Source organism: Aotus nancymaae, unplaced genomic scaffold (genome assembly GCF_030222135.1).
Source record: "Aotus nancymaae isolate 86718 unplaced genomic scaffold, 86718_ANA_hifiasm-v0.15.2.pri h1tg000029l, whole genome shotgun sequence".
Lineage (NCBI taxonomy): Eukaryota > Metazoa > Chordata > Mammalia > Primates > Aotidae > Aotus > Aotus nancymaae.
This window is the reverse complement of record NW_026988442.1, coordinates 58,074,277-58,090,334: the sequence shown is the minus strand read 5'-3', so window position 1 is coordinate 58,090,334 and position 16,058 is coordinate 58,074,277. Positions and strand designations below refer to the sequence as shown.

Genomic DNA, 16,058 nt, shown 5'->3' with positions numbered 1-16,058 from the left:
CATCTCAAAAAAAAAAAAAAAAAAAAAATTGGCATGTACAATAATGATGAATGAAATTATAAAATTCAACATGTATGAATGGTCTTATTTTAGATGCATAATTATGTTTATATACAGATTACTGCTGACTGTTCATTCAAGTAGTAGTTTAATTGATTTTTCACTGTTTTTCTATAGTGGCTTCCTCCCTTGCTTGCTTTCTGCCTGCCTTCCTGCCTTCCTTCATCCTTGTAAATGAGCATGCGTTATTTTTATCATAAAAATAATATATTTTGGGTTAAAGAAAGATAATGTTGGTGATAAGTGTTCTCTTGGTTCTGTGATAATCTCACTTACTTAGCTAGCTGATGTAAAATGCTACCTTATTGATTATCTAATAGATGACACCCTTCTGGGAAACAGTAGTTAATATATGCTAGACTTGATGCAGTCAGGGCTTGCTATTTACAACTTTCTACATAAAAAATGAAAACAAATCTTATTCTCAGATGTGTCAGATTTATAAAAGTTGCATATAGTTTCTTTTCAAAGGGATACTAAATGAATTGCTACTTGTCATACATTAAATAGAATAAATTTAGTCAATTTGTAGATTAACTATAATATTGATATGTAGAGTCTATATTTGTTTCTAAGAGAAATGGGCCAAAGCAAATGTATACTGAATCCCCTTATTTTATTAAGAATTAATCCTGAGCCCTGTGTGATGGTGGGTTTCTATAGCGTCAGCTACTCAGGAGGCTAAGGAGGGAGGATCCCTTGAGCCCAGAAGTTAGAGGTGGCAGTGAGCTGTGACTGAGCCACCACACTTTAGTCTAGGCAGCATAGGGAGATCCCCATCTCTTTTAAAACAATGAAAAAAGGCAATTACTCATATAATTATCCTTGGTAAACTAGAGCCTTTGGACCAGCAAAAGAGCATGATCTGGAGAATGGTAAATGAAGGGTAAAGTGATTTTGGTGGTGGAGGGGTGGTGCAAAAACCAGTATGGTTTTCTTATCTTCTAAGTCTACTATAAGCAGATTATTGATTAACAAGATAAAAAGCATTGTTTTAGGGAAATTGATTTATTGGTAGCGGAGTATGAATATTCAAATATGAGAGGGACTAAAAGTCAGTGTTTCTAATTTATTACAATTGTAAAATTTGAAGTAATAAAAGTGCAAGATCTACAATGCCAATGAAAAGAAAATAAAGGAAAATATACAGAAATCAGAAATTAACAACTTAGTAGATCTGAGAATGGAAATACAATTTGAAAGAATTTTTTGACAAGCAAGGCATATGAGATACCATTTAGATTTTGATTTAATGTTATGCTTGTACCATTATTCATCACTTTTTTTTTTTCTCTTTTTGAGACGGAGTCTGTATCCCAGGCTGGGGTGCAATGGCATGATCTAGGCTCACTGCAACCTCCACCTCCAGGTTCAAGCAATTCTCCTGCCCCAGCCTCCTGAGTAGCTGAGATTACAGGCACGTGCCACTACGCCTGGAGACAGGGTTTCACCATGTTGGTCAGGCTGGTCTTGAACTCCTGACCTCGTGATCTGCCCACCTTGTCTTCCCAAAGTGCTGGGATTACAGGTGTTAACCAGTGCACGCAGCTCATTATCTATTACTATGTTCTCTAACAGAATAAAATAATTACTTTAAAATTAATCAACTTGAAATGCTTTTGTTGCTTTTTTTTAACTTCAAGCTTTTTCCTAGATATAGACTAGTTCATTACTCTTTTTTCAAATAGACACTGCTCATTGTTAAAGGGGTAATTCTGCAAATAAGAAAATGTTCATAATGTTAAATACATAAGCAAATAATGCAATTGCTACATAGTGTTCTTTCTGGTAGATTTATCAGTTGGTTTGTTTATAGTATGATGATCATCTTCTTTATCGTTGGGAATTCTAAGATTAAAATAAATATTATTGAAATCTTTAAAGTAGGTTCTATGGTAAAGAAAATGAAAGATAAAAAATGATTCTCACTTTATCATATTTCTACAAGCTTTGTAATGTCATTTTGAGTCAAATTAATTATCTTTTAAAAAACGTTCACCATATAATTAGGAAGAAAATGTCTTATAGCATAATATATTAATCTATTTTTGCTGTCTACACCAGCTTTGGTATTGGAACATTCCCATCCATATTCAAATTAACAATAAAGAAATCACAATTTATATTTACTTGCCTTCTGGATTACATTTGCCTATTAGAGGACATAAGTAGCACACATATTTAAATGGCAACTGTTTTGTTTTGTTTTCCTTTTACTATGGGAAAGTATGGTATTCTGTGAGTATACAAGGTGTGGGTGTTTGGTTTTTTGTTTTGTTTTGTTTTGTTTTTTAGTGCTATGTAGAGGAAATAAATCAACAGCTGAGAAAAATGTATAGAAATGGGTATTTAAAGGTGCTTCAGATCAGAGATAAGTCACAAAACCCAATTGCTTATTCTTTCCCATTTGTTATTTATGCTATTTGAAGGATTAGAAAAGTGTTTTCTTCTGGGAAGATGCCTTCCTCCGGGTAAAAGCCAGAAAAAGTAAAAGGCTGGTTCCCCACCATAATTACTTAGCATTCTTTTTGCTTGAGCAAAGTGAAAAACACCAGTAGGTCCGCTTATACACAGGAACGAACACACACACACACACACACATTTCTAAAATGTCAAATATATATTCATCAGAAGCTGTTATAGAAAAATGTATTTAACTCTGAGGAGAAGACACTTAACCTGATATGCTTTAAGTTGTTACCTATTCTCCACCAAGAAACTGAGAACGATTAGGAGAATGACTAATGTTCTTATTCAACATTAACAGCATGTTAATGCAAGTAGTTCTAGGTGTACGGACACTGTTTATGACCATTTTAATTTTACTGATTATAGTACTATATAACATGACACAATTACTCCTGCTACCACTGATAAAACAATAACTTACATAAAGTGAAAATAAGATTGCCATGATGCCTTTGAATATATTGCAAATATCAAATACTTCTCTGTGCTCTAAATTGACCTTCATACCTTAAGATATTGGAGTTGAGCTCATGTCTTTTCCACAGGGTGAAATTTTAATCCTATCTGCTTCCTAGTCTTGGAAGGATTATATTGATTATGGTGATTTTTCTCTGCAGCATGTTTTTTTTATTAGTTTACAGATGGTGAAGGGGATCAGAACATGCACCCCCAAATATGCCACTTTGGCATATGGGTTATTTTAAGCTGCAGGCTCTTTTTTAAGAAAGAACACATGCAAGAAGCTGTTTCTGATCTCCCCCTTCCTACCTAGAAGAAAATCATGAAGTTTCCTATGATAAAAATCCCCCCCACCCCTTCCCACTGTATTAGAAAGCAAAAATTGTTCTTATCACCAGAAGTTAGGAGTCAACACTGGAATGGACCTATGTAAACAAGCTTACTAAAATAACCCTCATCTCCTAATAGTTTTCCCCAAATATTACCTAGTTACTGTCCCACCATTTACTGCCCCAACCCCCCTACCTAAATCCCCTTTGTATTATCACTTACTGACAATTTATTATTCTTTATTTAAAATGGCATATAAGCTTTTGGGCCTAAAAGGTTCTTTGACCTTCATTTTCCTTCTGAAGACATAAAACACATTTCTATGCTCTTCTCCTATTAATGTGTATTATGCCAGTTTAATTTCCTTCTGAAGACATAAAACACATTTGTATGCTTTTCTACTATTAATGTTTATTATACCAGTTTAATTCTTAGGTCACCACAGAATGTAAGAAGATAAAGAAGGTTTTTTCCCTTACAATACCTTTACAAACAACTGTAAACAGAGAATTGCTTTCTTAATTTCTAAAAATTATTTTTAAAAATGTACCCCAAATTATTTTAATCATTCAAAAGAATCACAAATTTTCAAAATGTTAAGAATCACAAAATTTTTTATAATGGGGAAAATTATCTCTTTTTTTAAGGGAATTAAAGTTACTGGCTCTTAAGGAGCCACCTACAAATTTATTTAATGCTCTCTATAGACTCAAAATATTTTTTTAATCTAAGAAGTGGAAGATACCTTAACGTGATTGTCTCACCAAAAGCACAAATTCATCCAAAGCCAAATCCAATAACTCCATCTGAGTTTAGGGATATTACATGTACTAAAGCCCAAGGAAAATTTTTTCCATTAGAATTTTATTTCTTGAATTTAGAAAAATATACCTTCTCATAAAATTCCTGCTGTCATTTCTGTTTTTGCTTCTTAAAGTGAATGATAATCTTTGTAAACTTTACTTTGATGACAACTTTTTAAATAGTTTAAAACTGAATACATACCTTTTTTTCTATATTCAGTGTTTCCAGTTCTAACTATTTTTCTTTACGTAAGAAGATTTCAAGGCCAATCACCTTCCTGTTACCCATATCTTAAGGTCCTTAGAGGTGCCCATTCTCTTCTATAGTTTGACTCATGCCATTACAAAATCATCAGTGGGATGGTCAAATGTGTATTGGTGCTAATAATGCCAGTTTTGATGTTTAGTAACTATGAAGGTCCACTCAGAGGAAAGTTTGCTGAATGTGTTCTATCCTGGTTTTTACCATATTCATACATTATTTTAGAATCTGTGTTTTTAATGAAATGTTCTAACTTATAAAATATATTTTTGTATGCATTATAGCCCTTATTTTTTAATAGTATTTCAAGGTAGGCTATGCCTAAATATGTGCCTTTTAATTTATGTGGAAATTAAACCCAGTAAGATTAATGTGTTAGGAAATATAGCAAAACATTGGAAGAGTCAAGACCAGAGCTACATTCCTTTCACTTTAACCTAATTTAGTATCACTGTGAAGAGTAAGTTCAGGATACATTTGAACCAACTGGAACTTTGTCTTATTACTATATATACACACTCACACCTTGAAACATATACTTTAGAGCTAGAAGGGACTTTAGTGTAGTGATAACTTGGGAGAAGTGGCAAGAAAATTAGCCTGTATATCAAATCCTGCATTCACTTAAAGTATATTCAAACCCAGAAAATTATTGTGAAGTTTCAGTTATAGAGCACATAGTATCCAAATTCAACTTGATGTTTGAAGTTACATGTCACCACCATGAAGCTTCTTTTGACAAAGTTCAAAATGCTTTGACAAAGGAATTAAATTTTTATGGGATTAAGGCTTATTAATTTTATTTGCCTTTATAAAGATGTACTGGCAGTAAATATGTGAAATATCAAAACATTTAATTGGCTGTGAAAATAAATTAATCTTGCTTTTTAAAAAGTTCTCTTATTTTGCACTATTTTGTCTGCCTCGTGTTCAACTTCATTTTTCTCTAATAAGTGCATTAAAAATAGGACACAAGTTTTAAGACTTGGTATTTTGTACTGTTTAAAATTATTGTCTTAATGATTAGTCATCATATAATATGCCTATACTTGGAAAACAACATGCAGAATTGATTTTTTCCTTAGCATGGTGTGTGGTTAATAAGCAGTAAAATCTTGGTCATTATATTATAAAGCCTGTATATAAATAATATACTTCAGAATCTAATCAGACACACAAGTTTATTTATTCAGTTCATTATCTGTGTGTTTGTATGTATGTGTGTATCTGTGTATGTCTTACAGCTGTTATTTCAAGAAACCAAGAAGGGCCAGGAGAAATGGGAAAAGCTGTATTGATTCCTAAAGATGACCAGGAGAAAATGAAAGAGCTGTTTAAAATCAATCAGTTTAACCTTATGGCCAGTGATTTGATTGCCCTTAACAGAAGTCTGCCAGATGTAAGATTAGAAGGGTAAGTTTACATTTGTTATATAATCTTTGATATTCATAATCGCCATATTTCAGAATCTCGGAACTTCAGCTAACTCAGATTATGTCAATTCTAGAAATGTGTGCTTTTTAGTACCTATAACATAGCAGGAATTTATTATGCATGCATATGCTGAAAAGATGAACTATTTTCTTCTCTGGCAAAGCAAAATATGTTACTTGCCAAGACGCTGCAAAATACTCAGGCCAAACAAATTTTTCCTTGTGAGATGTTTTTTGTTATTGTTTTGTTTTACTTTCTTTATCTTACCAAATACAGAGTAAACATGCTCTTTAATAGATTACAGTTATGTATTGCTTAACGGTGTGGATATGTTCTGGGAAATGTGTCATTGGCAATTTTGTCATTGTGTAAGCATCACAGGTGTACTTAAACCTCCATGGTATAGACTACTATATTTCTAGGTTATATAGTGTAGCCTGTTGTTTCTAGGCTGTAACTCTATACAGCATATTACTGTACTGAACACTGTAGATAGGTGTAACATTATGTTAAGTATTTTTGTATCTAAACATAGAAAAAGTACAGTAAAAACATGGTGTGACATAAAAATTGGTACACCTGTATAGGTCATGTAGCATGAATGGAACTTGCAGGACTGAAAATTGCTCTGGGTGAGTCAGTGAGTGAGTAGTCAATGTGAAGGCTTAGTGCATTACTGTACACTACTGTAGACTTTATAAACACTATACACTTAGGTTATGCTAAATTTATTTAAAAAATTTTTTTCTTTAGTAATAAATTAACCTTACATTACTGTGATGTTTTTACTTCATAAAGTCTTGAATTTTTCACTTTTAAACTGTTTAATATTAATATTTAGCTTAATACACAAGCATACTATACAGCTGTATAAAATATTTTCTTTATATCCTTATTCTATCAGCTTTTTTCTGTTTATAATTTAATTTTTAATTTTTTTCTGTTAAAAACTAAGACACAAACACACACATTAGCCTATGTCTATTCAGGGTCAAGATCATCAAAACATCACTTGGCAATAGGAATCTTTCAGATTCATTATAATCTTATGAGACTATCATTATATATGTGATCTGTCATTGGGCAGTACATGACTGTATTTACTTGGCTGCATATATACTTTGCTTATAAAAAGTATATATCCATTGCTATTCTAGCATTAAAACAGCCAATTGTCTATATGACTCTTTGACCCTGTAAAAGTGATTTATTATGGTTTCCAGCAATTTATACTGCTGTTTATACTTAGAATGCTTAATTATCAGCTGCAGAATAAATAGGCACTTGAAAATAATATTGCATGAAAATTATGTTGAAAAATTCAACTTTTATTTGATTAACTGTAAACTATGCTCTAGATAGTTGAACATATTTTAAACAGATGTAATAAAATGTGAATATTTAGTGGCAGCCTTGTCAATCTAGTATATAGTCCTTGTAAAGCAAATTCTTGGCATTGATAAAAGATGTGTCTTGAGATTTTAGAAAATCTCCAAGTTTACAAATATACTCCAGGACACACTTCCATGTAAACAGAAGTTGTTATTTTAAGCACCTAATGATTTTTCTCTAAATGCAGTATAACATAATGCAAATAAAGTTTGCCACCTCTAATGGGCTATGTTATACTGCTGTGTCATGATAGTAGCATCATATTTACTAACCCTTATTTTTTTCTTTCTGAATTACTTCATATAATATGAAAACCTTGGCTGGGCTTGGTGGCCCATGCCTGTAATCTCAGCATTTTAGGAAGCCGCGGTGGGTGGATCACCTGAGGTCGGGAGTTTGACAGCAGCCTGACCAACATGGTGAAACCCAGTCTCTACTGAAAATACAAAATTAGCCAGGTGTGGTGGTGCATGCCTGTAATCCTGGCTACTTGGGAGGCTGAGGCAGGAGAATTGCTTGAACCTGGGAGGTGGAAGTTGCAGTGAGCTGAGATTGTGCCATTGCATTCCAGCCTGGGTGACAGAGCAAAACTCCATCTCAAAAAGAAAAAGGAAAAAAAAGAAAGAAAAAAAGGAAACCTTGTTGAGATTCCAGGGCTGGTAATTGTCAGAGGTTTATTTAGTAGTTTAGTAAGTGCTTTGTCACAACCATCGTATACTTTTGAGATGTCTCTCTCAACAAAATCACAAGTAATTACATGTTGTGGACATGTTTGGTCCCTGGAATATAGTTCAACATTGAATATTAAATTTGTACATTGTAAATTGTTATGTAAAAATAATTTTACATATGGTCCTGTCCGTGTGTGTGTGTGTGTATATATATGTTTGTATGTAAACACATTTAAAAGCATATACGATAAGCATATACAAAAAGTATATACAATATGCATAATCTTCAAAGCACTTTTGAGCATTTTAGATGCTAAGTTTATAATGTTTTAACATTACATTTATTCCTTTGTTTTATATGCTGTAGTATGCTATAGTGCAGTGGTCCCCAACCTTGTGGCATTGGGGACCAGTTTCATGAAAGAAAATTTTTCTACAGGTTTGGAGGTGGTGGGTTGAAGTTTGGGGGTGATTTCAAGATGAAACTGTTCTAACTAAGATCATCAGGCATTAGATTCTCATAAGGAGCACACAATCTAGATCCCTTGCATGTGCAGTTCACAATAGGGTTTGTGCTCCTATGAAAATCTAAGATCTGCTGGAGACTGAGCCCAGGTGATAATGCTTGCTCACAGGCAGCTCAGCTCCTGCTGTGTGGCTGGGTTCCTATAACAGGCCAGGACCAGTACTGGTCCTCAACCCCAGGGACCTCTGCTGTAGTGTGATAAAATGAGTGGGTATGATACTTGTATGTTCCAGAAAACTAGGTAAACAGTATTTCAGATTTTTAAAAAATCATGACTTTAAACTGTCAGAATACAAATAAATCAGAACTGTCAATTAAAAAGCAATAAATAAAGTCTTAATTGAGCTAATGTTTAAAATATTCATAGCCAGTTACATTTTTTCTTTTAAGAATCTCTGCGGGGCACTGTGGCTCATGCCTGTAATCCCAGCACTTTCAGAGGCTAAGGTGGGCGGATCACTTGAGGTCATGAGTTCAAGAACAGCCTGGCCAATATGGTGAAACCCTGTCTCTACTATAAATACAAAAATTAGCCAGGTGTGGTGGCCCACACCTGTAATCCCAGCCTCCTGAGTAGGAGGCTGAAGCAGGAGGCGGAGACAGGAGGCGCTTAAAGACAGGAGGCGGAGGTTGCAGTGAGCCAAGATCATGCCACTGCACTCCAGCATGGCTCAAAAAAATAAAAAATCCTTAGCATGCTAAGTTTATGAGTAAGTCAAACTGTGGGGCAGTCCAACATTTTAAATGAATAATTCAACTTGCTTAGCATAAAAAGTACTTAAATGCTGTATTTACTGTGGTTATTATTGCTTGAATTCTCAGGTTTACAAATAGTTTCTGAAATAATATTAATGAAATAATTTTCCATTTTATTTTCATATAAAACTACAGTGTGTTATAAGTAAGAAAAGAGAAATGCCATCCAAAATTCCTAGTAAAGTCACAGTCTGTGAGGTTTACCAGGGACATTTACAAGTCATCTAGAATGACTCAGCTGTGGGACTTCCTGGGAACAACTAATGTTGAAAAACTTACCATGAATCATATATCCAAACTGTTGTTTAAAAGATGTGGAAATGTTAATTATTTGATATAGAAAATATTTTTATAATTTGGTTATGTGTCAGTTACAGTTCAGTTTTTGGATGATTATATCTTAAAAATAAATAGATATATTAAGCCAGCTCCAGTGATGACTGATATAAATTATATAAAGATGTAAAAAGAATATGATTCTAAAATAATTAATTTTAAGAAGAAGCTTAATTTATTTTAGTGGAAAACTTAAGTAGATACTTAGAAAGTGTCTGAGTCATCCAAACTGTGAATTCATTCAAATATCTAATCATATTTTACTGTATTATATATTTGACCAAATTAAAAAAACTGTCCAAAAAGTTTCAAGTTGTGTTTGGTGTTAATATCAATTTACAAATATTGGAAGATATATTCAGAGAAGTAAACCTAAGCATATAGCCTATGTTTACACAGAGAACAGACTAGGTAAAAAATAGTTTATCTTGGAAGCAGTTCTGATTAACCATCAGGACATATTACAGTTCTCTTCTTTAATATCTGTCCCTAGGAATGTTTAAATATTTATACAAATTTACTTAAAGTATTTAATTTGTTAATAAATGTAACACATTTGTATGTAATTCTAATTTTTTTTGATACAAGATGCTAGTTACAAAAAGTTATGTTACTTTTATATTTTAAGTACAGTTAAGGGCAGATACCTTTATAAAATGTTTTACCTTCTTGAAGTCCCTTCATTTCTTGAATTCTTATTTAGTCTGTCTGAAAATATATATACATATATATATAGAGAGAGAGAGAGAGACTAAAACATTTACATATAAATTTTATTTCTATAAATAAAAGTTTAGACAGCTGTAACCAGCCCTCTCTCTCCTTTGCCCATTCCCCCACAAATAAAATTTTTTAAAGTGAATGTCTGAATAGTCTGTCTGATTCAGAATGTTGAGAAAAATGAGTATCAACTAATGGTTCCGCATTAGGGATTTGTCAGCTTGTTTCCCATCTAAGATTTTGTAAATTTATATATTTCGGATTTCTGAAGAGCAGGGTTTACATACTTGTGTTGTTAGAAAGTAAATAAACAGATGTTATTTTGTTTTTTTTTTTAACCTAAGATTCCTATGATAATAATTGAAGAGAGATAAGGGCGGTGCAGCGGGGTCAGGGGACAGCTGGGGTTGGCAGACAGAGAGAAGGAAAAAGAGAGAGAGAGAGAATATTACCAGATTAAAAGTGCCTATTAACATATTTTGTATACACTATTTTGAGCATCTAATATGTTAATATATACTAAGTACTGTTCTATGTACTGAGGATAAAGCAGTGAACAAAACTAAACTAAATTCCTGTTCATGGAGCTTAGAACAAGTCAAAGAGCTAAGACTTGTTAGCTTAGCTAACAAGTAGAGAATAGAGTAGTGAGGCAAAGCCTTTTTGAGAAATTTATGTTTAAGTAGGTTGAATGACGTTTAAATATTATACTTTTCTTTTTTTTTTTTTTTAGCTAATACACAGATTGTTAAGTATTTACTGGGTTCCTGGTACAGACAATACTGCAAATATAACTGACCTATGGATATATAAAACTTGTAAAGATACAAAAGCAATATGTAAACATTAAGCAAATGCATAGATATATATCTATATTTGTATTAAAGTTTGAAAGCAGTATTTGAATTGTCTTTCCTTGCAAGCCAGCAAAAATCACATTTTTGTTTGGTAAGGCGTCTTGGTAGCCAATGATAGGCTTTCCTGGAAGTAGACAAAACAATATGACTATGATCATATCAGTGAGATGGAAACATAACTCCATTCCATTATTTTCAAAACAAACAGGGAGAACAAAAAGCCAACTGTGGAGAGAGATTTTTCAAGTAATTTGGAGAAAAAAAATCTCTAGACATGGAGCCAAAATATATAGGTTTAAAACCTGGCTGTATGACTTACTATTACATCTTGAACAACATTATTTTACCAAGCCCTAGTTTTCTTTTACTGATTAAACCAACTAATCAGTCACTCAACTAACCAGCAAATTCATGTTATTTACCTAATATACAGTTAGCCTTAAGAACCTAAAATGGATACAATAGGCCTTGACTGTGAGAAGTAAAATGAATATATTTACATAAAAACTGAATTATAGGCTGGATGCTGTGGCTCACGTGTGTAATCCCAGCACTTTGGGTGACTGAGGTAGGTGCATAGCCTGAGGTCAGGAGTTGGAGACCAGCCTGGACAAAATGGTGAAACCCCATCTCTACTAATAATGCAAAAATTAGCCAGATATGGTGGTGCACGTCTGTTAATCTTTGCTACTTGTGAGGCTGAGGCAGGAGAATCACTTGAACTTCGGAGGTGGAGGTTGCATTGATCCCAGATCGAGCCATTGCACTCTAGCCTGGGTGACAAGAGTGAAACTCTGTCTAAAATTAAAAAAAAAAAAAAAAAAGAGGCCAGGCACGGTGGCTCACGCCTGTAATCCTAGCACTTTGGGAGGCTGAGGTGGGTGGATCATCTGAGGTCAGGAGTTCGAGACCAGCCTGGCCATCATGGTGAAACCCCATCTTAAAAAAAGAAAAAGGATTATAATATTGTGTGAACACACCTAGAATTGCAAAAATGACAAAGTAAGAATAGAGTTGCCAGGAATTCTTAGTGCAGTATAGATATATAAACCTTCCCTCTGAAGATAATAATTTATTTAATATTTTGATTTACATAATGTGCTCATGTGTAGAATTAATTTTACTACCCAAATTAAAAGTGATATGTTAGAATGTCTGTATGTTTATATATGTTTATATATGTATAAACAGAATGTCTGTATGTTTATATATATGTAAAATATTTTCAACTCTCTATAAATATTATATTATTATTAAGATTATGGGGGATTCTCTTATGCCCTCTAGCTCTTTTCTGGGTTAAGGGAAACTTTTTAAGCAATCAGCTGCTCCCTTTATTCTTTACAATTCTTTTTGAATATGCAGTTAATAGTAGCTATTGGTGAATAATTATAAAACAGCTACAGGTAATTAAAACAAAATGCTAGAGTTCTTTGGCATTTACTTGAATTCAGTCATTTAATAACACTTCAAGGACTGGTATTGAGTTATTTGAAGGTTATATTACAGGTGGCATTTAAATATTTTTCATCAGGAAAAGTTTAAGAAAATAGGAAATTTATTTTAGCTATTTATATCCTAGGCTGCCAAATAACTGCTTCTTACATATGCACACTTTCAAGTCAATAAAGAGGAAAAGACTCTGGCAGTCGTATATTATTAGTGGAAGAGGAGCTATAGCATACAAATTTTGAATAAGTTGCTCTCAAAGGATAAAGTATTTATTTACTGCATAAAGTAGAAATAAGACATAGCGTATATCTTTTCTGTACTCAATCTCATGAGTACATGTTCATTTATAAGGATTGTCTTTCCCATAAATTAAAATATGATAAATGTAGCATTGATTGCACAAAGGAGAAATAGAAAATGAGAATATTAATTGGATTCCCAATCTCTGTTCCACATCTTTTCTTTTTAATTTGAGAATTATTACAACATTTATATGGTGGTAAAAATCTTCCCTGTGAAGATAATAATGATTTCTGTAATATTTTGATTTATGTAATGTGCTCATGTATAGAATTAATTTCACTACCCAAATTAAAACGGTGTGTTAGAATATATGTATGTTTATGTATGCACGTATGTATGTATATCTATATATATATGCACACACATACACATACATACACACAGGCTTCAGGAATGTGAATATAAGTATTATCATTTGGGGGATAATAATACTGTTACACTGTAAGCTTCCTTTCAAATAAGCAAGTAGAGTAACACATGTCTAGGCATGTTCTCAGTTACACATTTAAGTACATCGTATGCAGAAAACATGCCACATGATCTTTATTTACACTTGAACTACCCCTCATGATTTCCTTATGTAATTTAATTTTCTGACACTACTACCTTCAACTTCTAAAAACAAATGTAGTACTATGTACATAACATAAAATTTCCCATTTTAACTATTTTAAATTACATAGTTAAGTAGTGTTACGTATAAAGGGCATAAGAACATGCTACCCTAAAATATGCCAATTTAGCATAAAGATCCTTTTGCGCTGAAGGCAATTAAGGAAGAGCAGGCACGGGAAACCTCTCTGCTCTTCCCCATCTACCTAAAAGTAGGGCATACATTCGACTTATGAAAGCATCCCCCACTCTCATACCAGGAGGAGAGGAGCAACCTTTCTTAGCAGAGATAGAAATGCTGCCAAGATGGGTCAGCATAAAGAAATCTCACTGAATAACCTTTGTTATCCATTAGTTTCTCTCCTACGTTACAGAGATTCCCACCCTAGAAGCCCCAAACCCTTTTTTTTCGTCTTGCCACTTCTCCACAGTGTATCACCTTTTTAAAAATGTCATATAAACCCACTGAGTGTAACTACTTTTTTGGGTCTTCACTTTTTTTCTATGAAGGTATCTGTCCATGTGAAAATAAAACGATTTTAATCAAATAAAATGTGTATACCTTTTTCCCTGTTAATCTGTTTTTTGTTATATTAATTCACAAGCCCCAGTTACAGAACCTAAGAAGGTAGAAGAAAGGCTTTTCTCTTCTTTTTAAGTGAATTCACATTGTTGTGCAATGAATCTTTGGAATTATTTTCATTTTCCAAAACAAACTCCGTAGTCAATAAACAGCAACTCCACATTTCCCCAGCCCCTGGCAACCACCATTCTAGGTCCTGACTTTCGAAAGATGATATTTTCAGCATCTATCAGGACTTAATTGAGTGCCAATGAAAACTAAGACAGATATCTATTCTGTTAGAAAATGGAATATATATCTACCTAGTATGTGACAGTGTGAATTTAGAAGTGCCATTGTATCGAGGCAAGATGAAGGACAGCTTTACAGGAAGGTGCATTTGGAACCAAGCTTTGTAACATGGATTTGTGTAGAACCAGGCTACACAAATGAGACAGCAGAGAGTGTAGATAAGCAAGACAGTTCTGGTTGGAGGAGGGCCAATGAAATATTTGTTAAGGAACATGGATCATAGGTAAACAGGTATGGAGCCTGGCTGTTATTTGATTTATACTCTTAAGAATTTATATATTCAAGTTTACCAAATACCTATTTGTTTTTGCAAATTCTAATTGAGAAAGCAGAAAATCTAATTTTCATTTTCTAAATATACATGGTAATCATATTTTCCCTACTTGAGTTATGTAGGCCTGAAATGGTTTTGAAAATACTACCCACCATCATGGCTGTTAATGTGTTCTTATATTTCTAATGTTTTGTTTTGTTCCCTGTATTTTTGTTCTATGTGATTTAAAGCAAAAATACTCAATTATTTAAACCTCAGTAAAAATTAGAGTTCACAGCAATTAAATCTGGCAGGTTTTTTTCCCCAAAAAATAAGAACATTTAATAAAGAAAAAGTAATTTTAAAAATGCAGAAGATTTGGATAACCAAGGAATGGAAAATGATGATACCGTTAAGACAGAAGGGACGTGAGGCCTTGTGAGAAGAGAAAGTAACTCAGAAAGTTAACTATCCATCCAAGCTCACTGGCCTGTGGAGGATGATGAAGAATCTTGGAAGCAATGTTATTTAGACATTTGATGGTAGGTGATAAGGAGGTTTTAGAACAAAAACATGGTGTGATGGAAATGATATTGAGGAAGAGCTATTCTTGCAGTGTTATATACAAGATATTATGAATAAGAGAAGCCTGAATTTACTAAGATTCCCTACTGGCTATTATAGTCACATAGATCTGATTGGATGAGGAACTTGTCTAAGATAATGACCTTAGAAACATAAAGCAATATGTAGTAATAAATTAAAATGAAGAGAAAGGAAAAACACCGAATTTAAGATACTGTCAGGAGGGGTAGACATGTGGTTGAATGTTCAACTTTATTTGTAAGTGTAAGTATTTGTGTGTGTGCATTTTAAACCTGAAGCAAATAGGAAAGAGAAAGGAACTGTAAGTAAAAACTATCCCAAGTATATTTTCAAGTGATTTCCCAGAATTGGTGACTTACTAGATACAAGGGAAGTCAAAATATGACTCTAATGTTTCAAATCGGGTGACTAGGAGATTTGTGGTATTGCTAACTGATTGTTACGTTTGTGTACGTGTATGTGTGTGTATAAACACACATATACAAAGAGACATACTTAAATGCCACTTTTAATATGGATAGTAGAATTAACTTCACACATAAGAACATTAGATAAATCAAAATATTGTAGAAACTATTATTGTTATCTTCAGAAGCAAGATTTTGATCAGCATATGAAAGTTGTATTAATTCTCAATTTAAAAAGAAAAGATGTGTACCAGAGATCAGAAATTCAATTAATATTCTCATTTCTATTTCTCCTTTATGACATCAATGCTACCTTTAACTGCATATCATTAAAATAACTGTGCAAAACATAATTTTTAAAATCAACCATTTGAAAGTCAGTCTTTGTGGTTAAAATGTGTATTTTTTTCACTTAACTCATTAAAAAAATATGATTTAAAAAGCAAAAAAAAAATTTTTTTTAGTAGACATTGCAG

At 33.0% G+C, this 16,058-nt stretch overlaps 1 protein-coding gene across 6 annotated transcripts in view; it reads left to right on the top strand.

Moving 5' to 3' along the window:
• Window positions 1-16,058, top strand: part of GALNT13 (polypeptide N-acetylgalactosaminyltransferase 13) — a 598,306-nt gene that overhangs the window by 254,359 nt on the left and 327,889 nt on the right. For all 6 annotated transcript variants that reach the window (XM_021665899.2, XM_021665898.2, XM_064382748.1 and 3 more), the window contains one exon: window positions 5,628-5,796. In XM_021665899.2, the coding sequence (XP_021521574.2) occupies window positions 5,628-5,796 (169 nt within the window). The remainder of the gene's footprint in view (window positions 1-5,627; window positions 5,797-16,058) is intronic.